The sequence below is a fragment of the Arachis hypogaea genome, chromosome 12, assembly GCF_003086295.3.
Source record: "Arachis hypogaea cultivar Tifrunner chromosome 12, arahy.Tifrunner.gnm2.J5K5, whole genome shotgun sequence".
Classification (NCBI taxonomy): domain Eukaryota; kingdom Viridiplantae; phylum Streptophyta; class Magnoliopsida; order Fabales; family Fabaceae; genus Arachis; species Arachis hypogaea.
This window is the reverse complement of record NC_092047.1, coordinates 87753262-87778993: the sequence shown is the minus strand read 5'-3', so window position 1 is coordinate 87778993 and position 25732 is coordinate 87753262. Positions and strand designations below refer to the sequence as shown.

General features: G+C 33.5%; 2 protein-coding genes, 1 long non-coding RNA gene and 1 pseudogene across 3 annotated transcripts; 1 reads left to right on the top strand and 3 right to left on the bottom strand.

Moving 5' to 3' along the window:
• Positions 1-358: 358 nt before the first annotated feature.
• On the bottom strand, positions 359-3056 carry LOC112727657 (putative receptor protein kinase ZmPK1). Its single transcript, XM_025777514.3, has one exon. It carries the CDS (start codon positions 3019-3021, stop codon positions 616-618), a length of 2406 nt encoding a protein of 801 aa, XP_025633299.1. The 5' UTR covers positions 3022-3056; the 3' UTR covers positions 359-615.
• An 11465-nt stretch (positions 3057-14521) lies between these two features.
• On the bottom strand, positions 14522-18857 carry LOC112727656 (pentatricopeptide repeat-containing protein At4g13650-like; annotated as a pseudogene).
• Positions 18858-20280: 1423 nt separating this feature from the next.
• LOC112727655 (ras-related protein RABA4d) lies at positions 20281-23717 on the bottom strand. Its single transcript, XM_025777512.3, has 2 exons — positions 23005-23717; positions 20281-20945 (listed from the first exon to the last, which is right to left on the bottom strand). The coding sequence occupies exons 1-2, from the start codon at positions 23229-23231 to the stop codon at positions 20507-20509; spliced, it is 666 nt and encodes a 221-aa protein (XP_025633297.1). The 5' UTR covers positions 23232-23717; the 3' UTR covers positions 20281-20506.
• Positions 23718-24294: 577 nt separating this feature from the next.
• Positions 24295-24990, top strand: LOC112727654 (uncharacterized). Its single transcript, XR_003165935.3, has 2 exons — positions 24295-24466; positions 24631-24990. It is a non-coding gene; the product is annotated as an uncharacterized lncRNA (long non-coding RNA).
• Positions 24991-25732: the final 742 nt, after the last annotated feature.

Genomic DNA, 25732 nt, shown 5'->3' with positions numbered 1-25732 from the left:
AAACCAATATTTCATTTAAAACTCAAATTATACAACACCGTATGAGTATATTAGAGATTATAGATGTTCACAAAGAAAAGCATATTGGGATATTAATATTTAGTTTCTGCATAAACAAACACCAAAAAAAGAAGATAAAAATTTCAAGAATCTTGAGCTGTTCGATTTGGTTTAAAGATGATAAAAGTCACCCAAGCAACACATAGAATTCCATGAGCTCAAATCTGACTGACCCAAACCAAGATGATAAAACATTGAACCTTGTCAAACTAAATAAACCTTTGCACAAATCAAACAACACGATTTATTTCATGAAGCACATAACTTCTCGCCAACACATTAATACACAAAATCTTAACATAGATTTGGAGTAGTAGTTTCAGTTCTATTTTTTCCCCACATCTTTATTAACATAGATAATTGAAAACTACATTTATAACCTATTTATTAAAAACTTACATGCATAACTACTGATAACATAATTAATATAGCACATGCTATATTACATATAATAATCCAAGTTGCAAGACAAAACCAGGGGCAAGAAATGCATTATTTCATTTTCTTTGTTCTCTGAGAAAGACCCACTTCTAGTGTTTGATAATCATAATTTGATTAATAGTATACTCCACCATTAGGATCACAATCTTGGTTTTGAAGCACTTCAACGACTTGGCTCATGGTAGGCCTCTCTTCTTTGTCCTCTTCTATGCAACCCAAAGCCACTCTAGCCAGAATGTCCATCTTATTCTCATCATAATTTGACCCTAATGCAGAATCCAAGATTTGCTCCACCCAAGATGCACATTCTCTCCTTTTCTCTCGCACCCATGTTACTAGCCTCCCATTGTATGGTTCTTCTCCATTAATTGCTTGAATATCTGCTGTCGGATTCTTTCCAGTTATCATCTCCAAGAGAACAATTCCATAGCTATAAACATCCACTTTGGAAGTAACTGCTAGGTTGAAAACCCACTCAGGCGCCATATACCCTCTGGTTCCTCTTATCATTGAGAAATTTGGATTGTTGGTGAGAACATCTCTGTTCAATAACTTGGACAATCCGAAATCTGCAACCTTGGGTTGATAATTTGAATCCAAGAGAATATTTTGAGGTTTTATATCACAGTGCAAAATCCATTCCAAGCATTCTTCATGTAAATATGCCAAACCTCTTGCTGTTCCGAGAGCGATGTTATACCTCTTGCTCCAATCAAGTGTATTGGATGAGAGGTTATCTGCCAAAGAACCATTTTCCATGTACTCGTACACCAATAGCCGATGCTTTCCCTCGGCGCAATAACCCCACATTTCAATCAAGTTCATGTGGTTGAGCCTTCCAATGATGCTCGCTTCAGCAAGGAATTCACCTTCTCCTTGCTTAGCATCATTGAGTTTCTTTACAGCAGCAATTCTTTGATCCGACAATAGAGCTTTGTATACAGTGCCTCCTGCACCCCTTCCAATCTCTTGGCTGAATCCTTTTGTCGCCTTTTTTAGCTCAGAATAGCTAAATTTTCTGAATCCCACCGCTGCAAGATGATGGCCATGTGGATCTATGCTAGAATTGTGCTGGCACTTGATTAAGAATAAAACAACAAAAATGCAAGTCATTTCAAGAACTCCAATTGCAGCGGCAAACCACAAAAGGAAGCTCACAAAATGGCTTACATGTTTTTTCAAATATTCTCTATGAATTTTCACAGAACAATCACTGTTTCTGATGACAGAGTCTTCATAGCTGGGGGGAAAGCTTTTCCCTTTGGGCACTTTCAAGTAGGTTATAGTTCTCGCAGCTCCTGGCAAATGTCCGTTGAGCAATTCTCTTTTTTGATAGCACTTGAAGACGCCCTTAACGTTGTCATATGAATACTGAAACCCTTTGCAATGAGAACTATTCAAGCACCCGTTTTCACAATCAGTGTAGGTACAATTGGGTATGAAATTGTAGTCATAGCCATAGAACTCAACTCGGTCCAATCCCAAGAAAGTAAAGTCACTTTCATTAGACGTAGCAGAAAAAATGGATTCACACCCATAAGACCAATCACTTTGATTCTTCACTTTGTACCCAGGAACACATGAACATTTCCTTCCCTTTTTAGAATCAAATCTGCAAACACTATTTGCACCACAAATCCCATGAATGCTGCAACTGTTAGAAATGGCTTGCATTGAGACGTACCATTTTTGTGATAGATCTTGACTGTACACTCGAAGATTTCCATCATGATCGATTGTCAACCTTCTAGGCAGCATCACACCGTAATCAGATGTTCTTACACTATAATTATCTGACGAATCAAAATGTCCAAGAGGATTTAGCACTGCAATTCTGCTACTATTGTAAGTAAACCTTCCAGCTTCCCAAACTCTGAGCACAAGATCGGGCCAATAAGTGCTCGACACGTCAGGGCCATCGTAAAGAAGGGTAAGAACGTTTCTATTGTCAAAGGACAACTTATAGAAACCAGAGGAATGGTTACTCTCTGTTCTTGAAGAAACTAACTGTGTACTTCTGGTGAGATGTTGTCCGGGAAGAAGAGTGTCCGTTGGGAAATCAAAACTCTGCCACAGAATACGTCCTCCTTGCAACTCTCGTAGAACAAGATTGCCATCATCTCCGAGTCGTAATTCTGTTGGAAGATATGACTCGGTCTCAGAAGACCATATTTGGAACTGACCTGCATCTACCAAAGCAAGATTGCCGGTGTGCAAGAGAGAAATCTTTGAGCGCTTTCCATTCACAGGTTGGTCACGATTTGCCATCCAAACAACAGTAGGAGTTGTAATATTTTGGGAATCAGTCCTTCTAGTGAACCATATTGCAAAGGAGAAGGCATTATCACCAACTTCAAAGAAGCCCGCAGAGAACATGCCATTTTCTGAAACAATGACATCTTGTTCGGCTTTGTCCACTGAGAGAGAGGAGTAGCCTTTGTTCAGTGCATCTAAAGATGACGAGAATTGAAATGAAAAGTACAAGACCAGAAGAAATAACATTAAGGTTGAGGAAGCCATGTTCAAGCTATGCAAGCTATAGAGAAAGATTATGAAGGAATTGCTAGCATTGCTCTATAAAACTGCTGGTGGCTGACTGGCTGATTTGATGCATGCCTAAGATCATTAATTAATGCGTACGTAAGATGATGTCGGTATCATTATTTTTCTAAAATATATTATATAATAATTTATACTAAAATTCCCTTATCATCAATTATCAATTATAAATTACTAAAATACATTTTTGACTAAATTTATTAAAATGACTAAAATATGTTTTAATTTTCAAAAGATAACTTTTTTATTTATTTTTAAAAATACAAAAGTTATCCTTTTAACTAATTTTAAAAGTACTATAATAACTTTTAAAATTAATTTTATTTAATTATATTATAAATAAGAAATTTAATTTTAAAATGATTAAACTACACTTTTACTTAATTCTAAAACTAAAATGCCCCTCAAATATTAATTTTGAAAAGATTAAATACCACTTTAAGGATTAATTTTAAAAAGATTAAAAAGGTTATTTTTGTGGCTATGTTACTCCTTTTATAATTTAGAACAAAAACATTTTATTATTAATAACTAGAGTAAAATATCGTTTTTGTCTCCAACGTTTGGGGTAAGTCCCAAAGTTGTCCTTAACGTTTCAATCGTCCTATTTGAGTCCCTAACGTTTCAAAACTGACTCAATGTTGTCCTGCCGTTAGGGATCCGTTAACATAATTAACGGCGGGACAAAATTGAGACGATTTTAAAACGTTAGGGACTTAAATAGGACGAAAACATTAGGGACAAAAATCATACATAGAAATAAATTTTAATTTTATCCTTCAATAATATCAATTTTTTACTATACATAGTATTCAATTATTTTTTAATCACATCTAACACTTAATCATATTACTTTCATTTTAAATAAATTAATTTTTTTTATAATTTTACTCTTAAAAATTTTTAGTTATCATGAAATGTTTGTATAATGACTAGTATATAAACTTGCAGAAAAGAAAAAAATAATATATATACAATAAAATATAAATTATACCTTTTGTCTCTAATGTATCAAAATTCTTTAAAATTATAAAAAAAATAAATTTATTTAAAATGAAAGTAATGTGATTAAGTGTAATTTATTTACGTGTAACTAAAAAAATAATTGAATACTATGTACAGTAAAAAATTAATATTATTGAAAGATAAAATTAAATTAAAATTTATTTTTATGTATCGTTTTTGTCCCTAACGTTTTCGTCCTATTTAAATCCCTAATGTTTCAAAATCGTCTCAATTTTGTCCCGCCGTCAATTCTGTTAACGGATCCCTAACGGCAGGATAACATTGAGTCAATTTTGAAACGTTAGGGATTTAAATAGGATGATTGAAATGTTAGGGACAACTTTAGAACTTACTCCAAACGTTGGGGACAAAAACGATACTTTACTCTAATAACTATATAATATAATTTAAAAACACAAATAAAAAATATATATTAATGCAAATAATATGATCCATGATTTTTTTTATTTATTCATATTTTTGTGATTTACTTCTACAAAAAACATCTTCATATGAATATGATATTGCAAACCGTTAGAAGATTTAACATATTTGACTCAATATATATAACTAAATTATCTATCAATTTACAGTATCATCTCCACATAAAGGTGTCTCATAAAAGTAACCACCTTTTTATTTCATTGGAAAAATTGTAGGAGTGGTAATTTTCTCTTCCCTGTCTTTTACGTTTGCAGCTGCGTCTCTTAATGGAGCATACGTTGTTGAAATAAATTAATTTTAATAACCTAGATCATCCATATTGAATCATTAAAAAATATATCATATCATAATGCGGAAGCGTACCTGAATTCATAAATATGAATCATACGATCGGAAGAGTTTGGATCTTGTGGTTCTTTCGATCTTCCTCAACCAAAGCCTTCTGTATTCCTAGGTGGCTGAACTGCAACTCTTTTGATGGGGAAAGAGCAACAAAGACGGCTTTTGGTATATTGGGGACCGAAACCCTGTAAGTCTATTTATATTTGAGCATGGCACCCATTAAACCCTTAAGCCCAAATAAAATAGTATCTAAAGCCCAAAAGATAATATATCTAAAATCTAAAAAGATAATTATCTAAGGAACAAAAGATAATATCCGGTTTTATTCTCATTTAATTCCAAATCAAAAGTAATAATGACTTATTCAATTTAGCATTTATAACAATAAATGAGATCACCATTATATAAGTCATTTAATTTGAAATAGCATAATTTGTGATTATAATTAATATATGTATTGCCCACAAATAAGTTAGGAAATCAAATAATTTTCTAACAATCTCCCACTTGGGCTATACATATATTATTTCTTGACATAATCACATATTTATAAACTTTATGCGCGCATCTGAATGCTATTTCTCTCATTACTTTAACAATCTGGTCCGTCTCAAACATTAGACATGGAACTACCGCAGCTTTTATCACATTAAATGCCGTGACTAAACCACGCCAATCACCATCCTAATATACTCAACGACATAGATCAAATTTGGATGAGTAATATGGAAATTACATGCCAAGTGATCTCATGCATGTCTATTTCCAGCTGGTCCAACTTTATTGAGATCAAACACAATACAAATATTGCAAAATGAACATTTCACATAATATGAAATAAACCATCAACTTAATTCTGCAGAAAAATAACTCAATATCTGTCATAGGACATATATCATAAAATAAACTCCCACTAATCCAAGGCATCACAAATATTGACACCCATCCGAGCAGTGTGCTCATGAAAACTTTAGGGATCAATTTCTTGGTTAATGAGTCTGCTAGCATATACTCTGTTCCTATATGTCCTATGAAAATCTGTTTTTCTTAACCTTTCTCCTTGACAACTAAGAGCTTAATGTCTGTATGCTTCGATTTTATCAAGCTCTTATTGTTATTGGAGTATATTACTGCTGACTTATTGTCACAAAATATCTTTAATGGCCTTCAATGTCATCTACTATACGAAGCTCAGTGACAAAGTTTCGCAACCATATGCCATGAAATCGGAATCAGAGTACCTAATGATCTCCAAATTTTCTGATCTCCGACAAATAAGCATGTAATCCTTTGTTCTCTTTAAACAACGCATTACGCGTTTAACAGCTATCCAATGATCCATATCCGGATTGCTCAAGTATCTACCCAACACTCCCACTATAAATGATATATCGAGATGTATGTAGACTTGAGCATACATTAAATTCCCTAGTGCTGATGCATAAGGTTTATCATGCATTGTTGTCTTCTTAAGATCATTTTGGGGCATTGCTTGAGACTAAACTTGTCTCCTTTAACTACGGGTGTGTCCATTGGTCTATAACTTTCTATGACATATCTACTTAAAATCTTTTGATATAGTTCTTTTGTGACAATCTAAGAATACCTTGAGAGTAATCTCTTAGTATCTCAATTCCTAATACAAAAGAGGCATCACCAAGATCTTTCATTTCGAATTTGTTCGATAGAAATTTCTTAGTTTCATGCAACAAGCCTATATCGTTGCCGGCAAGTAGAATGTCATCAACATATAAGACCCAAAAAAAAGTATTTACTCCCACTGAACTTGCGGTATACACATTCATCTATAATATTTAGCTCAAAACCGTATGAGGTAATGACTTGATGAAACTTGTGATACCATTGACGGGAAGCTTGTTTGAGACCATAGATGGATTTTGTCCTTTTTCTATTGGATCTCCTTAATGACACTTCTTGAGGTTGTTGAGCTTGCTGTATGGGTTGAGGTTGATGAGGATTCTCATCATTTTTTTTGTACTGTAGCAGTATCTTGAGCAACAACAATATTCTCATTGTTCTCTTGTACTGTAACTGGATCTACGGTAGGATTCTCATTTTGCTATTGTACTATAACTGTATCTTGAACAACAATAGGCACAAGGTCCTGATCATTGTCAGTTATAGAATCCTCATCAAAAGCAACATTCCTAATATTTCCTTCCCCCCCAAACTCAACATCCTCAAGAAATCTCGTATTTTCCGTCTCAAAAATAGACCTTGATGCAGGATTGTAAAACTTGTACCCCCGTGAACGCTCAGCGTAACCAACAAAGTATCAACTAATTGTCCTTGAGTCCAATTTTCTTTCATGCGGCCTATAAGGTCGCGCCTCAGCTGGACATCCCCAAATATGCAAATGCTTTATACTAGGCCTTTTCCCAGTCCGAATTTCATATGGGGTTTTGTTAACTACTTTGCTTGGCACCCTATTAAGGATGTACACTGCGGTCTTTAAGGCTTCTCCCCAGAGTGATTCAGGCAAGGAAGAATGACTAATCATACTTCTCACCATGTCTTTAAGAGTTCGGTTCCTTCGCTCTGCAACACCATTCATGCTAGGTTTGCCTGGCATGGTGTATTGCGGAACAATACCACACTCCTCTAGGAAAAGAGCAAAAGGCCCGGGACATTGCTCACCTGAACCATCATATCTTCCGTAGTATTCACCACCACGATTAGATTTGACAGCTTTAATTTTCTTTCCAAGTTGAAGTTCAACTTCAGCTTTGAAAGACTTGAAAACATCCAAGGCTTGGGACTTTTCATGAATTAAATATAGATACCCGTAACGAGAGTAATAATCTATGAACGTAATAAAGTACCGTTGTCCATTCCAAGAGACAGTAGGGAATGGGCCACATATATCGGTATGTATTAGTTCTAAGACATCTTTAGCTCTCTCGGCACCTAATTTCCTTTCGTTTGTCCTTTTCCCCTTTATGCACTCAATGCAGACTTCAAAGTCCGCCAAATTTAGGGATCCGAGAATTCCATCCGACACGAGCCTCTGAATTCTCTGTTTAGAGATGTGGCCTAGGCGTTTGTGCCATAATGATGCCGAATTCTCATTCAGTTTTTATTTTGTACCCGTTTGCAGTATTTCATTATTATAGGAATTTAAGTTAAGCCTATATAGATTATCCACCAAATAACCAGAGCAAATATTATTCGAATTGTAAAAGAGACTGACTTTATTGTCTCCGAATGAACAAAAATAACCTGATTTGTCCAAACGAGAAACAGAAACCAAATTTCGTCTAAATGACGGTACATAAAATGTCTCTAATAAATCCAAGTAAAATCCACTCGTGGAACATAATCTAAAGGTTCCTATAACTTCGACTGCAACTATATTGCCGTCTGCCACGTAGATGTATCTTTCAGCATCACTTGGCGGTCGGCTCCACAGGCAACCCTGCATAGTGACACTTACATGAGTAGTAGCAGCAGAATCTACCCACCAAGTATCAACAGGTGCATAACTTAAACTAGCCTCAGAACAAACGAAAGTAAGAATTATACCCTTCTTTACACGCCAAGTGGCATATTTGGTATAATCCTTCTTCATGTGTCCCACCTTCTTACAGAAGAAACAGGTTAAAACTTGATCCTGTTTCTTAGCCTTTTTCTGCTGAGAAGGCGCATCCGCAGTAGTATCACGCTTTCTTTTATACTGAGAAGATAAAGCCATGTAAGCATTGAATTTCTTAGTAAAGAATTTCTCAACATCCTTTAGAAACTGTTTGGCATCTTTATCCTCAGTAGTTGAGCCCCGAAACGCCTCAGGAATTGAGCGTTTCATGATCATAATGCTCATTCGATTGGATCTCTCCCACTTCTCTATTTTAACCTCATTGAGGTTTTCCGGAGTGGAAGTGGGTTTCTCCTCTCGAAGAGCTATATCTAGATCGATAGAACCGAGGACAATCTCCACGGTATCTTTCCAAACTTTAAAGTTTGAACCATTCAGCATAGGAATACTGCTAATTTGCGCAGAAACATTGGTAGCTAAAGCCATAGTTTCTGGATCAGAACAAAAGGAACATGCAGTAAATATTAGTTATTAATGGGTAAAAAATCCATATTGAGATATCTAGCACAACATTAATTTTCAATCTTTGGATAGAAAAATTAACTGTAAGTGATACTCTCATTGCAGTAATCAAATATTGTCAAAATTCCTGTCACACATTAAGCCTTTCTTTGGACCGACTTAATGCGCACATGGAAACTTAAACTTCGCAACCTATTTATTACCGCATATATTTTCTATTAATTGGCCAAACAATAACCTTCCTTTGGGCCGATTATTGACCGCATAATTAATAGAAAATAAACAGAAGTATGCAATGCTTATTATTTGGCCAAACAATAAACTTCCTTTGGGCCGATTATTGTTTGCATAAATAATAAACATTACTTTATTCTTAATTAGTTACCCAAATATTTATTTACCATTAATATGTGTATGTAATTCGGCCAAATATAGGCCTTCCTTTGGGCCGACCAATATTCGCATGAATTACATATCACCATATTCTTAATGTTTTAAATAAATCAATTTTCACAAAAGAGGCTACTTTGGCAGCATAATGTTCAATCAATTTATTCCAAAACTAAATCTTTATAAAATAGATGGGTATAATAATCCAAATTGTTACTAGTTTCTTTATGTAACAATTAAATAATATTTTCTATTATTCAAATATTATTAATATGTATACATAATTTGGCCAAATATAAATCTCCTTTTGGATCGATTAATATTCGCATAAGTTACATATACATAATAATCCTTATATCCTAAAAGGATAATCAATTAACTTTATATCAAATTAAAAAACGCACAAAATAAGAGAAACGAGACAATTATAATAATTCTTTGTGCTAATGTTTCAGAATAAATCAATTACTATATCAAATAAGAATATCGATACGGTAAAATATATATATATAAGCAGCCAAAAGTATATATATCCAAGTGGCAGTAATAACATGTAATCTGAAACAATACTAAAATCATATATATATAAAAAACACACAGGAGGCATATCAATGGATATATATCTACGTATCAATTTATATATATACATTGACGCACACACAAACTCAAACAAGTATATATATATGCGTGTGCAACAATTTATAACGTAAACAACATGCATATATATATATATATATATATATATATATATATATATTGATTCGACAATAGAAAAGCAAAAATCGAATATTTTCGATGACTAAATAATGGATGGCTCTGATACCCCTTGTTGGAATAAATTTTAATTTTAATAACCTAGATCATCCATATTGAATCATCAAAAAATATATCATATCATAATGCGGAAGCGTACCTGAATTCATAAACATGAATCATACGATCGGAAGAGTTTGGATCTTGTGGTTCTTTCGATCTTCCTCAACCAAAGCCTTCTGTATTCCTAGGTGGCTGAACTGCAACTCTTTTGATGGGGAAATAGCAACAAAGGCGGCTTTTGGTATATTGGGGACCGAAACCCTGTAAGTCTATTTATATTTGAGCATGGCACCCATTAAACCCTTAAACCCAAATAAAATAGTATCTAAAGCCCAAAAGATAATATATCTAAAATCCAAAAAGATAATTATCTAAGGAACAAAAGATAATATCCGGTTTTATTCTCATTTAATTCCAAATCAAAAGTAATAATGACTTATTCAATTTAGCATTTATAACAATAAATGAGATCACCATTATATAAGTCATTTAATTTGAAATAGCATAATTTGTGATTATAATTAATATATGTATTGCCCACAAATAAGTTAGGAAATCAAATAATTTCCTAACATACGTTTCTTTCGTTATAGTTTGATGAAGAATTTCAGAAATAAAATAAAACATCTATATACTTAAGATTTAAGAATGACTGATGAGACCGACCAAGATAATAAACTCCACAAAAATTACGCTTAAATAAGATTTTATTTGAGTAATTATTTAGATTAGTCCTCAAGGATTTAAAAAGTGGACATTTTAGTCTCTAAAAAAAATTAATACATAGATCAGTTCTCAACATTTTTTTTCGTCAGATATAACAGTCTTCCGTCTAAAAAAAGTAAAATAAAATAATTATTAATTGCACAATAATACTGTACTATAATTTTTTGTATTTTTTGGACAAAAATAATAATAAATTTATTCATTAAATTCTTATATATATATATATTCACTCAATAATAATAATAATAATAATAATAATAATAATAATAATAATAATAATAATAATAAAATTATTAGATATTATTCTATAAGAAATTTAAGATTGAAATTATTTAATATTTTTGTATTTAATATAACAAAAAAATGTTCTATTTTAAAAAATATGTTTGTATTAAAAGAAAATATTTTAATTTAGATTTCAAAACATAATTATTCACCTTACTTGTTTCTAACGAAAAGAGTGTATTAATATGCTAGTATTATGGTTCACATGCACAATTCTAAGCTAATAATAATAAAACATATAATAAAAGTAAAATAGACAGATACTGTTATATCTGATAGAAAAAAGTATTAAGGATTGATATGTGTATTAATTTTTTTGGGACTAAAATATCTACTTTTAAAATCCTTAGAAACTAATCTAAATAATTACTCTGTCAAAGAATTAACTAGTTTGTCTACTTGAATAAAATCTTAGAGATTAATCTATGTTTTAATTTTTTTTAAGACTATAATGTCTATTTTTAAAATTATTAAGAACTAATTTGGATAATTACTCATTTCATTTTAGTGAAATATGTGAATTTTGATTTATGTTTCTATATTCCAACCTTGACTCGCGAGTCACGATACAAACTACAAAGACAATTACGTAATTCAGTCCTACCATTGGTCAAAGTCATAATTCTTCTTTTTGCTGGTCGTGAAAGTCTTAATCTATGTTTCTATATACCAACCTTGACTCGCGATACGAACATAATTACGTACTTCAGTCCTAGGCTCCTAACCATTAGTCAAAGTCTTTATATTCTTATTTTCTTTGCGTCGTGAAAGTTTCTATTCTTCATCAAATGCCTCGAGAAACATTCTTTTGCTTGTTTGTACCGTTAAAAGAGATTTTATAGAAGTAGAAATAAATATAAAGAAAAAAAATTCTTTAAAATTTTTTATAAAAATACTTTATTAAGATAACTATAGTCATAAGTAGAAATAAAAAACTATTATACACAACAACATATTTTTAAGAACAAGAAAGTCTATATTATTATATATTTATTTATTGGTATAAAATAAAATAATTACATAATTATTTAATAAAAAATATTGGCTATGTTATTCTTTAATTATAATTTAATTAAAGTATTATTTCTAACAGTAATGGTTAGGATTTTAACTAACTTGGTTGGTCGATTAGTTAGTTCGTTTGTCCACTCAAACAAGTCTTTGGGACTCGAATCTCACAGCAAATTTGAATTAAAAAACAATTAATAAAATGGGATTTTTTCTGGACAATGATCTCTAAGCATGATCTGATTCCTCAAAACACAAATAAATTTAGTTTAGATGCCAAACCTGAATAATAGGATGCACACAACAGCAAGATCCATTTGCCAATGAGGAGCACTACTCCATCCGCTTTCCACAGAAGTTCTATCTTCTAGAGAACTTTTTCCAGTAGATCATCAATATTAGCATGCTGGATACATAGAAACCAACTAAGACATTATAATTGATATAAAAGCACCTTTCTTTGCTGATTGTAGATAACAGGACCTTTTGATGATGTATTGGGTAGTACAAGAATTACAGATGGATACTATATATTAGAGTAAACACCCAACCCGGTCTCTATCCATATCAAATTAGAACAACGCGATCCCTCACAAAAAAAGTAACCCACGCCGGTCCCTGTCTATGTATAAAATAACTCATCGCGCTCCCTCCCATGTATTTCCGTCCATGGACAGGACCGGCGTTGGTTACTTTTTTGGTGAGGGATCGCGTTGTCCTAATTTAAAATGGACAGAGACCGGGTTAGGTGTTTACTAAAAAAAATTAAAATTAGTAGTGTCAAAAAATATTGCAAATTTTTTTTTATTAAGATATAATTAGTTAAAAATATGACACTTCTATATGTTGAATATATTTTAAATATAATACTTCTCGATATTCATCCGATACAGTAAATCAGTAAAAGTGTTCGCACGTCATAATTGATATAACATGGAAAAAATATTTATTAAAATATTGAATCATTTGTTATATTGACACATTGTGTAATAAATATAAATAATGCAACATAAGTGTTAAAGATATAAAAGATAAGAGAAGATTGACGGAAAAGAATGACACAAAAGTAAAAAAATTGATAATACACAATAAAATTAGTGAATATTACCTTAGTCATAAGATGTTTCACGTTGGCTATGTGAAAAGATTTTAGTAAAAATAATTGGTAAAATATCTATTATACTCTAAGTAATGAACTAATTATATTCGAAATTTCCTATTAACTTTTTTATTTTTTCACTGGCGAGCAGCCACGAAGCAAAGTTAGGTTCTATACTTTCCAAAGAAAACAAAATCTGATATAAGAGAATAATAAATTTGTCAATAATAAAAAAATTAATTTTTTCATAACAAAGAAAGTATTTTTTTATGAATATTAAACTTATTTTTATATGGTGATTAATTTTTTGTGTTAAGGTAATATAATTGTATAAAATAAGTTTTATATCTATATTATTAAAATCTTTTAACTTTTTGAATTTATTAAAAAATAAATATATTTAGGTGAATTTTTTCTAATATATTAATTTTAATAAATTGAATAAGAATTAATTTAAAAATAAAAGAATATCATGGCTTAATTTTTTTCTATAAAAAAATTTTTGGATATTTTTGTTGAAAATTGGCCTTTTATTGAAAAAATTTGGATATTGCTGTAGGTGGAACATGTCTAATATATAAGGTGGATCATAAGTCATAACTAAAACATAAAATACATGTTGAACACTATATGTGTGCCATGTTTGGACGAATCTTTGATGACGCTGTAGTAACATCCCTTGCGTATCCAATTGTCAAATATCAATATTAGACAAAACATCACTTTTATTTCTATACGTACTAAAAATAATTTCTAAAATATCAACTGTAGTAAAATTTTAAAAATTAGTCAACTAGTCTTTATATAATTTTTTTTATAATATTAAATTTTTTTTAGTAAATACCCAACCCGGTCCCTGTCCATTTTAAATTAGGACAACGCGATCCCTCACAAAAAAAGTAACCCACGCCAGTCCCTGTCCATGGACGGACATACATGGAAGGGGGCGCGATGAGTTATTTTATGCATAGACAGGGACCGGTGTGAGTTATTTTTTTGGTGAGAGATCGCGTTGTCCTAATTTAATATGGACAGGAACCAGGTTGGGTGTTTACTCTATATATTACTACTATATTAGTAAAAGAAAAAATGTTATAAATAAATTAAATGTATTATTCAGACAATGAAATTGCAATTTTAATATTGACTCTGACCTAAGCCTATAGTCTCACTAATTACTCTCAGATTCAATGTGTCGTTCAAAGAAGTTTACACCAAAAAGAAACCTTCTATAAAAATTTATGAACCAAATAAAAATTGAGCTAGCTTGGTGCCTATTATAATAAATATTTAATGTTCAATCTTTTTTCAAGCGAGTTTGGCATGAATGAGATTAAAATGCTCCCATAGCTATGAATGTCGCTGAAATTAACAAGGAATGAAAGAAGTACTCAAATTCATTCATTACCTTGCCAGAGTTATTTTGATATCTTCTCACATCTCAGCATATGGATGAGCACAAGTAGTTCTTTTCAAAACAATGAATTACATGAAAACAAGTTCAATAGGTTAGTTTTTTCAGCCAAATCACCAATAATCCTGACAGGAACACGATCCATCCTTGAAGCTGTGGAACTGGTTAGTGTCGCGAATAACTATTTCTTGAGTTGTGATCGTTGAGACATGCTTTATAAAATTATGGCAATTGCGACAGATCCGCAGGTTTTTGAAGAGTCGTATTGTTTTCACATGGCTATTGCTCATAAGGGCAAAGGCAAGAGCCAACTTCTCACTATGGTGATTAAGATGTTCTTCTTTCTGTGTATGGAACATCATGAAGCACATGTTCGATTTGTGGTACATAACCAATCAATTTGAGCTTTTCACCAAGCTCCTCCAATTTCAAATGGATTTCCCTGATGTGAGGATGTGCCCCATCCAACACAAAGACATGTACTTTATTGTTTATTTCTACCCAGCAACAACCAGGTTCCTTTTTAACACCATGGCTGGACATCAAGACCCTTATTCTTTTGGCCTCTGCCCACCTGCCTTCGCTAGCAAAAATATTTGAAAGTAATATGTAAGTAGAGTCTGTCTCGCATTTGAGCTCAAATAGCCTTTTTTGCTGCTCTTTCACCAAATTTAACATTCCTATGCTTTGCACATGCGCCCAGAACATTCTCCCAGACCAATGCATTAGACGTGAGCTTCATCGCTTCGACAAAACTTTCAACGTCTGCAAATCTTCCTGCATGGCTGAGAATGTCAACCATACAAACATAATGCTCATCTCTAGGAGTTACGCCATAAACATTGCTCAAGGAGTTGAAGTGTTGTTTCCCTTCTTCAACAAGATCCATGTGGCTGCATGCAAAAAGGACACCTATAAAGGTAACATCATCGGGTAAGTTGCCCTCATCTTTCATTTTCTGAAAGGTCTCCAGGGCCTTATCACCCTGACCGTGCAGAGAGAATCCACGTATAGTGTTCCATAGGACTTTATCATGCCGAACCAGTTCCTTCAAAATAGTCTCAGCATCTTCTATGCAGCCACATTTTGCATACATATCGACAAGTGCACCAGAAACAAACATATCAGGAAGAAGTCCACTCTTAAGTGCCATAGAGTGAAGTTGCCTTCCACTTTCACTAGCAGTTATCCGGGAACAACCACCTAAACAGCCAGCAATAGTGAACTCATTGGGCCTTACTCCTTCTTGCTGCATTGAATTTAAGAATTTGATAGCCTTCTCTTCTTTCTCAGTTTGGGCAAAACCAGTGATCATTACTGTCCATGTGAAGACATCCCTATTGATCAACTTGGCAAAAACTATATATGATTCCTCCATATATCTAAATTTGAGATACATGTCCAAAAGGGCTTTCCTGTTTTTCAGAATTTGAGCATGAACTTGCTTTCCGAAGTTTATGTCTAAGAGATTAGAACAAGACCTTAAAATTCTAATAAATGTATACATATTTGGCCTAAATCCTTCGACAAGCATCTGGCAGAAAACATTTGATCCTGATCAGAGTAAGCATAGTCTTGAAATCCTGACAATAGAGTATTCCAAGAAACAAGATCTGGCCATGTCATTGTCTCAAACACCCAATAACCATCATCCACACAACCATTTTTAATGTGCATCCCGATAAGGGCATTACTTACAGAGACATCTGATTCAAACCCAAATTTGAAAATACAAGCATGGATGCTTTCTCCATAAAGCAGGTCACCCGATTAAGCAGCAGCACTAATAACACTTGAAAAGGTAAATTGGTTTGGTTCAACTCCTGTATGTCTCATCAAGTAAAATAGCTTAATTGCTTCACTGCTATGACCTTGCTTTTCAAGGCAAGCGATCATTGCACTCCAGGAAACTACATCATGGTCTGTGATCATCTAAAAAAGTCTCAGTGCATCATCTACCATGTCACACTTTGAATATACGTGTATAAGACTGGAACACATGAATTTGTCTATTTCAAAACCACTTTTGATTGCCAAACAATGCACAAGTTGGCCGTCTCTTGATTGTCCTGAATCTGTGCAACCCTTAAGTACACTGGACAAGGTAAATTCACTGAATTCTACTTCTGAATTTATCATTTTAAAAAATAATCTAAATGCTCCTTTCCCATCACCCACTTGAGCATGACAATTAATCAACACGTTCCACAATACTTCATTCTGCTCAGGCATGCAAAAGAGCACCTTATCAGCAAGATTGATTTCACCACATTTCGCATATAGATTAACTAATGCAGATGCAATAAAAACATCAGATAATAAACCCTCCTTAATCACTTCGGCATGAACCTGTTTCCCAAAACTAATATCCCAGCACATAGAACAAGCTTTCAAAGAAGTGGCAACCGTGAATTCATTCGGACTGATCCCTTTCTTTCTCATCTCACAAAACAAATCAACACCCTGCCTGCCATTTCTCTGAGCTACAAATCCCTGAATTAATGCAGTCCAGGACACAACATCTTGTTCAGGCATTTCATCAAGCGCCTGGCATGCATAACTGGAGTAGTCACATTTTGCATACAAGTTAATGAGTGAAACCCAAAAATGAGAATCGGGGTCCACCCGTTTTTATCTGGTGATCATGAATTGGCTTTCCCTCATTCAAAGCTCCTCTCAAAGCACAATTACCCAACAAGGAAGAATATTGTTTAAGCCTCTGCTTGCTACCCACATTTGACGGTTCCATCTCAATGTTCTTCTCTGTTTGAGGCACTGAGCAATGATTTTCACCACTAGGGTCTCTTTTAGGTGTTGTCCCTGTCCTCTGTTGAGCTGAACTAACTGTGGCAAAAATTTTGGAGGGGTTTCGAGGTGGTTTACGTGAAAAGAGTTGAACTTGGAGAATGGGTGGGGAGAGAAACTGAAAACTGTGTAGGTTGCACAATCCATAGGACAGAGTTGCGCATCCCATGAAAACTTCCACTTTTATTTTGTCTAATGATTATTTTTGGACGAGCTGAAGAAAAAACCAACAAACAAAAAGAAAGTTAGGCAATGCTGGAAATAAAGTAGAGGCATAGCAATAACAACCATCATAGATGAATGTGTTAGAGGTACTTCAATTTTACATAATCTGTTATCTTTAAGTGGATTGATGCACTTACTAGGGGTGTGTGTACATGTGTAGGATGAAACCAATTTGTTCTAGCACAGACATGGCCCTCAATATTCTCTAGGTCAATTTTTGAGAACCTAACCCAGCCTTAAACCGGATGAAACCTCATTATTCTAAGGCCACAACCATACTAGGTCTAGACTGGGATACAACTTGACAATTTTCTTCATATATGACAATTCTGAATTATGTAATTAAGGTCCAAATTTAGAACAACAGCTTATCAAAGAAAAGCAAGCAATTTCAAGGGAAATAGCCTGTAAAAATGCAGCAAATCCTTTTACACAGCACACATATTAGATGTTGCTAAGCATTTGAAATGTAGTATGTCCAAGATCCAGAAAGGATCAAAGATAGATCAAGAACTGCAAGCAATCATATGCATGGCACTTATATATTGTGTTTAACAAAGATGGGTTAGTGAACCTAAATGGCAACCGAAACAGAAGCAAACTAAGGCCTTCCACCTTCCATTTATCTTTTAATTACACTCAAATGATAAGTAAAACCGAATTAAATTAAGGCTCCAGAAAGTTAATTAGTTAATTATTAGTAACAAGGTTTAATCACAAGCAAGCAAATTAAGGTTCTATTTGGGCAGAACAGGGCAGAAAGATTAAAGAGCTACCGTTGAATTTAATCAATTTAATCACACATTGTATCTTCTTCTCATAAATAGGCAAAACCGGAACTAATCTAATAAAATAACTCGATGAACAAAGAACTTAAAAAAAAGTCGAATTAATCCATATTGTTAATATATCAAATAATCAATTTTTTTAGTGACATAGATCAAGTAATCAATTAATCAGAAATCAAGATATGGAGAGAGGCACAGAAGACTAGAAGAGAACATTGGTGGAGAGAGCTGACCGGCGGCGAGAGAGAGTACAGCTGCAGCAACAGAGACTGGGTGACTAGAGAGCACAGCAATAGAGGAGAGGAGCTCAAAGTTCGCAGCCTTGCTCCAGAAACATTAAATAGCAACAGCGAAGATGGAGAGAGAACACATAGCAGCAGCCGGCAGTGAAGACATGAGAGTGACGCTGGAGAAAGAAGTGGCAATCGTTCGGGCGTTTGAGAGAGATGCTCGAACGGGTAGAAAGGAAGAGAAAAAGAGGGGGGGGGGGGGGGGGGAGAGGAAGGCAGGCTGGGTGTGTGACAGGGAGAGATGAGGAACTTTGGTGGGAGAAGATCATGGATTTGGAGTAGTGGCCAGGTGGGTATTGGGAGTGGCAGGCGTAGGCCGTTTTTCACTTTTTCTACTAATTTTGTAGATTTAATTAATCAGCTCTTAATTTTGTAATTATATTTTTGTCAGTATAAAAAAATTATAATTACTAATTTTTTTTTTTAAATTAAAAGTTTCATAATTAAAATTTTAATTAAATATTTAATTACATATTTTTTAATGAATTTTTCATTAATTTTAATATTTTTTATTAAAAAATCTAATTGCAAATTTGATAAAACTACATAAACTAACAATGTAATTAAACTAATTTTGTAGTTAGGATATTTAGATTTTTTTTTTCTATTAACAGTTTACCAATATTTATATTTAAAGATAAAATTTAAGACATAATCAATCATTAAATATTCAAAGACTAAATTTTCATATTAGTTTTCCAAATTCATGATTTTCACCAATTTGATCTCTCATATCCTAATTGCAATATATAGTGGTTCTCGAAATTGAACTTTGGACATCATAGTGGTCTCTAGTTCTCTCTTCGAGTCCTTGCACATTTGATGTGGCCCTCATAAGGGAGTATCACATAATGACTCTTGTTGTTGAATCGACGTCGAAAAGGGGTCTAGGGACTACTATGGTGTCAGCAATTCATTCTCAAAAACTACTAGAGTATAATTGAGATCTGAATGACTAAATTGGTGAAGGTCGTGATAAACTTTGGTATTCTAAATAAACAATTTTAAAATTACCGCAAATTTGAGTGGCGAGTTCATCCAACAAAACCATCAGCCAGATACAGAGCAACTGCATGCCAGGATTGTTCCTTCCATGGAACGAGTCATCTTCAAGTATTGAAGGCAACTTCTCTACAACAGCATCAACAAGGGAAGAGAGATAAGCTTCACTCTCAAGTTAAGGAAATAAGATCACAACAAAGAAAAAGAAGAAAGACATAGAGGAAGGTAATGAGAAAAGCTGGTTGTAGCTAGATTGCAGGTACTCGGATCTCTGGTTTTTTTTCTCAATAAAAGGGAAGTGTTTTCAGTTTTCTGTGCACACCAAAGTGATGTATTTGTTTATAATCACAATGCTATTCCGACTAAACAATTTATTAGTCTAATACAGAAGATTGATGGGTCTGGTAACTTGAACAGTTTGCATTCCTCTATTTGAAAATTCTGACCCAATGGTTCACAACTGAGTCTATATGAAGCCTAAATTCTAAATCTGAAAGTGTCAAACATAAAAGAAAAAAAAAAATCGTATATTTGCAACCAAAGCATGGTAATTAAGTACATTCAACCTAAATTTTTCTGAAGGAGTCACGTATATATAAAGCACAGTAGCTAATACATTATAGCCTAAAATCCAACTACCCTCCCTACAAATTCCCCCACGTGTATGAGGAGGAGCCTGACTGAGAAATATGTTTCTCAAGAAGAACCAAAAGAAGCAGAAGCTATAAGGATTTATACACAACAGCCACCCTTCTTTTCGGTGTGATCCATGTCCGGAACAACTATTCTTGTTCCCTTCAGAAGCCCTGAACTCCCATTGGGGTCTGTGTCGTCATTGGCAGAAAGTGTTTTTTTGCTGATTATTCGGTATATCTCGGTTAGAATGGTCAGAAAGGCGGTTTCAACATTGGTGGACTCGAGCGCTGAAGTCTCCATAAAGAACAGGTTCTCTCTTTGTGCAAACTCCTGGGCGTCTTCTGTTGGGACTGCTCGTAGAGCTGCAAGATCACACTTGTTGCCTATTAGCATTATGACAATGTTTTTGTCGGCGTGACCCCTCAATTCCTCTAACCACCTTGCCATGTGGTCGAAAGATTGGCGTTTTGTCATGTCAAAAACTAACATTGCTCCAACAGCACCACGATAATATGCACTAGTAACTGCCCTGTACCTGAAAGAGAGGAGAGAACTTTTTCAGAAGCTGTGTAACAAACTAAGATGCAAAACAAAAAATCTCGATGAGAGAAAAAAGAAAAACTAAACAAAACTAATATGCAAAAGATTGAATGTTTTGAGCATATATCCAAGCCAAACGAAAAGCAAACAAAAATACTTGTGATTGCTTATAATGCAGAAAAAATCTATCTTAACATCCCAGGAGCAATTAGCCATTACAAACAAATTTTCAGAAGAGAGGTGTTGCATAATCAGAAAAATATGATCACAATCCTTGGCATAAATCATAGTGTTGGGATCCATGTTTGGTCCAAAGGCTAGGTTTTTGCTTTTCAGAAATCAGTAAACAATCACTCATGGATATTACAGTAAAGACAATAATAGATTAATAATTCAGATAAAGCTTCATCAATTCATACTAAACTTATCCAATTAGTAAGACCGGTGCACCTTTGGTATGAGAAAACACGAAGGAAGTCCAATTAAAACAAATAAAGTTTTTCTATAAATTGATCCAATCCAACAACAGAATCCTAATTACTTTTTGTACCATTTTACAAGACACAGTCATATCAAGCTAGGATTGAACCCGCTGACCGGAAATTAATAGAAACGCACATGGGAAGGAAAAAAAAATAGAGAGGAACATCCAGAAAAATACTTAGTAGATAAAAGAAAGTTCAAAAGACATTCACTTTGCAGAATAGGAGTACTATCTTCCCACTGACGGGTGAACATTAAAAACAAATCAATCAAAAAGGTAGAAAATAATATTGACCAGCAAAAGCTCCTTTATGAAATTACATTAAGAATTAGAGCAACCAAAACATGCAAACTCCACTGAGGATCTAACAAAAAGTTAATTCACTGCAATAATTCCACAAATAAATGAGCAATAGGAATCTCTAAGGAATTTCATGATGGACTTATAGATTCTTAATGAGAAAATATAATTCTTAACGAACTATAATGTTAGATTTATAGATCCTTGAAGAAATACGACCTGCACACATTTCATTTCTTTGGAACCTATAAGTCCAGGGATCCTTTTTTTTTTTTTCTCACATATACTTATAAGTTCATAATAAGACTTTTCAAAGACTTATTTTATACATTTCTTTTAAGGACCTATATAAGTCTATTACAAAATGTCAAAATATATTTATCTTGTACCATATAAATAATAGATGAGAAAGTATAGGGAGCCAATGACCTAAGCGTACAATGTGTACAATGAAGGTTTAAAAAGTATTAGAGATATGATTATTAGTGTTACATTGTCTTGTCAGGTTACGCTTTTGGGATGAGTGGTTTCAGGACATGGTATTAGAGTTCCAGATCCGGAAGGTCAAGAGTTCGAACATTGGTGAACCCAAAATTAGCTTTTTATAACATGAAATGTTTATTATCCCTGGTATCCCGATGGTTATTCTGGATAGTATAGGTGATGTTCATTTTATTCATAAACCAAAGATTTAGCTCATTGTACACATTGTATGCTTAGGCCATTGGCTTTACGTGATCAATGCAGTTAAGTTTGGTAACGTATAATCCCCTTCTAGACTCGAATGAAATTTGTATCTTCACGAGGCTGTTACTATGGTTTAGTATATTTTTAGAATAGCAATGTGGAATCTCATGTCTTTGGGATGGATACCATCTATAATAATCATTTCTCTAATACTTTTTAAACCTTTATTGTACACATTGTACGCTTAGGTCATTGGCTCCTTATACTTTTTCTTAATTTTATTATTATATTTAACGTTCGCAGCTATTAAACTACCCAATCACCAACAACGTGGTGTTGTCATGGTGGTTGAGGCACACTATGACCCTAAAGGGAACCAGGTCCTACTCCTCCACAAACCAAACCTAACTACCCATACATAACAATAATTATAGCAATCAAGAATAAAAGAAACAGACCTAATTCAACAATTATAAGAATCAAGACCCATAATAATAATAAAAATAATAAATTATACATATTGAATTGAATTGAATTGAATGATAAAAGAGAAAGAGAAAGGGAAAGAGAAAGAGAAAGGAACCTTTCTTGGCCAGCGGTGTCCCATATTTGAGCCTTAACGGTTTTGTTATCGATGATGAGAGTCTTCGTTTGGAACTCAACACCAATCGTGGCCTTCGAATCCATGCTGAACTCGTTCCTCGCGAACCGCGCCAAGAGCTGCGTCTTCCCCACCGCCGAGTCTCCGATCAACACCACCTTGAACACGTAATCGATCTTCTGGTTGTAGTCACCGTACAAATTCGACATCCTAAATCAGAATTTTCTTTTTTTTTTTCCCTTAATATTTCTTCGGTTCTTCTGAGGAATTAGAGATAGAAAGGAATTGGAATTGGAATTGTTGTGCCCCCGCAGTTTCCTCAAAATTACCGCGGGAATTGGAACGTGGGAGGAGAAAGGTGGAAGAAGAAGGCGTTGTCTTCTTGTCTTTGATGAATCATGGAAAGGCTTCTTTCTGTTCTTGTTGTTGATGTCTTCTTTGGTATGATCGTAGGGGTTGAGTTGATCAATATAATAATAAATATTATTAATTAACAATAATTAAACAGAAAGAAAAACGAAAGAGATGTGACGTAAACGGGGAAAAGGAAAATCAGAAGGAAAATGTTTGTGTTTGTGTTTGTGTTGTGTTTGGGTTAGGTTCACAAATGCAGGGAGGCAGTTTGTGGGTGGGGGTGCATCAATAGCAAGTTCCTTGGTACTACTATTGGTATGAAAAAATAAGTTGGATTCTACAATTTGATTTTAACCGGATCGTTATTTTAATCCAAACCTAATCAAAATTAATTTAATCACCTTTTAAGATGTCTACTGTGAGATGGAGAGATTAAAATTCACCTTTGACACAAGTTACTATTTCAGGACAAGGACCAAATATTTTTTATATTTAATGTGAAATTTAAATTATCGATTTTTTTTGTAAGATATATATATATTTTTTTGAAATTTAGTAAAAATTTTAAAAATATTCTTAAAATTTTATTTTGTTTTAATTTTATCTCAAAAATTTTTAAAAAATTTAAGATTAATTCAACAAAAATACATAAAAAATATGCTTGATTTGCTTATATTAAAGGTTATTTTTATAAAATTATTATTGATTTATTTCTAATTTTTTTTAAAAATTTAGCGGTTTAAGATATAGTTAATACATATAAAAAATTTTTAAGATAAAATTAAAATAAAATAAAATTTAAAAATATTTTAAAAATATTTACCAAATTTCAAGTACAAAAATATACTTTACTCCTTTTTTATTTAAAGTAGGCAGAATTTTTATTCAATAAGTAAAAAAGAAGTTTAGGTCCACGATGGACTTCACAAGAGTTAAGATGGGAATTCCAATTACAATAGAAATACAACTTATAATAAAGAAAAACAATTTGAGAAAGGAAAAGTAGCATTCGTCTTCTTTCTTCTGTAGGGCTCACGAACAGTTTTGAACTTAACATCACTTGCTACAGCGTTATCAATGATTTGCTGCGGTAAAATTGCATTACCTTCAAATATAAACTTGTTTCTCACCTTCCAAATTTTTTAAAGTAGGTGACAACTATAATTATAATCTGTTTTCCATTTATTTGGTTCTTTGTCTTCTCTATCAATTGTAACCACCACTGCCAAATATCTGAATTTTGTTGCATGGTAGGGGTATTAATTCCAGAACGGCTCCAGAGCTCAGTAGATTGTTCGCACAGAACCAAGCAACGACCCACCGTTTCAATTTCAATTTCACTTATTCGGTAGATTAGGTTTGCAATATGAAACCTCTCATGGAGTTTTGAACAGATTGGAATGCCATTGTGCATGATTTTCCATAAGAAAAATTTGATCTTTTGTTGGCATTATAAGTTCCATATTGAGCTCCATAGGCATTGCTGCGCACACTATGTTGGTAGCATATTCAGCAGAGGCTGAAAATATTGATGTGCCACTGTGTAACCCGAAACTACTGAATAACTCCGATTTTTCACTCTTGGCCAGGTAATCAAATCTTCTTCTCCTTCAATAGTAGTACTCAGAATAGCCTGTGCAATTTTTGGACTGAATTGTTCTTGGATTAATTGTTGGTTCCACTATTGATTGCGTGTGATTAGTTGCTCTACCCAAATCAATTGACTTTCTGGATTATGTTGGGTTATAGTGGCTAGAGTGGGCATATTCTGAATCCATGGGTCTTCCCATATCCATACTGATCTACCCCTTCCTATCTTCCATTTAACACCTTTTTCTAAGACTTTTCGGCCTTTCAGTAAACTCCTCCAGCCCCACAAGGGGTTGGATCCCATATCTGCCTTTAGAAAATTGGAGTATCTGAAGTACTTGCTTTTGTAAACTGGATAGATCATTGCATTCCTTCTTGCAATCAACCTCCAACCTTGTTTCCCTAGCATAGCTAAATTAAAAGCTTTGAGTTCTTTAAAATTCAATTCGCCTTGGCAATTTGGTTTGCACATAGTACACCATTTTATCCATATTTTCTGTTCTGACTCTTTGTGGCCCACCAGAATTGCATAATCATCCTGTGTAATTCCTCTAGTAAGGTCTCTAGGAGCTTAAAACAGCTTAGAATATAAATGAAAATTGTTGTAGCAACCGCCTTAATAAGGACTTCTCTTCCACTACCCGACTGGAATGATCTCTTTCAATGTTGTAGTTTGCTAGACACCTTATCTTTAATATAGTTGAAAGTTGTTATTTTTGATCTCTGGACTACCGATGGTAAGCCAAGGTATCAATCTTGATTTTCC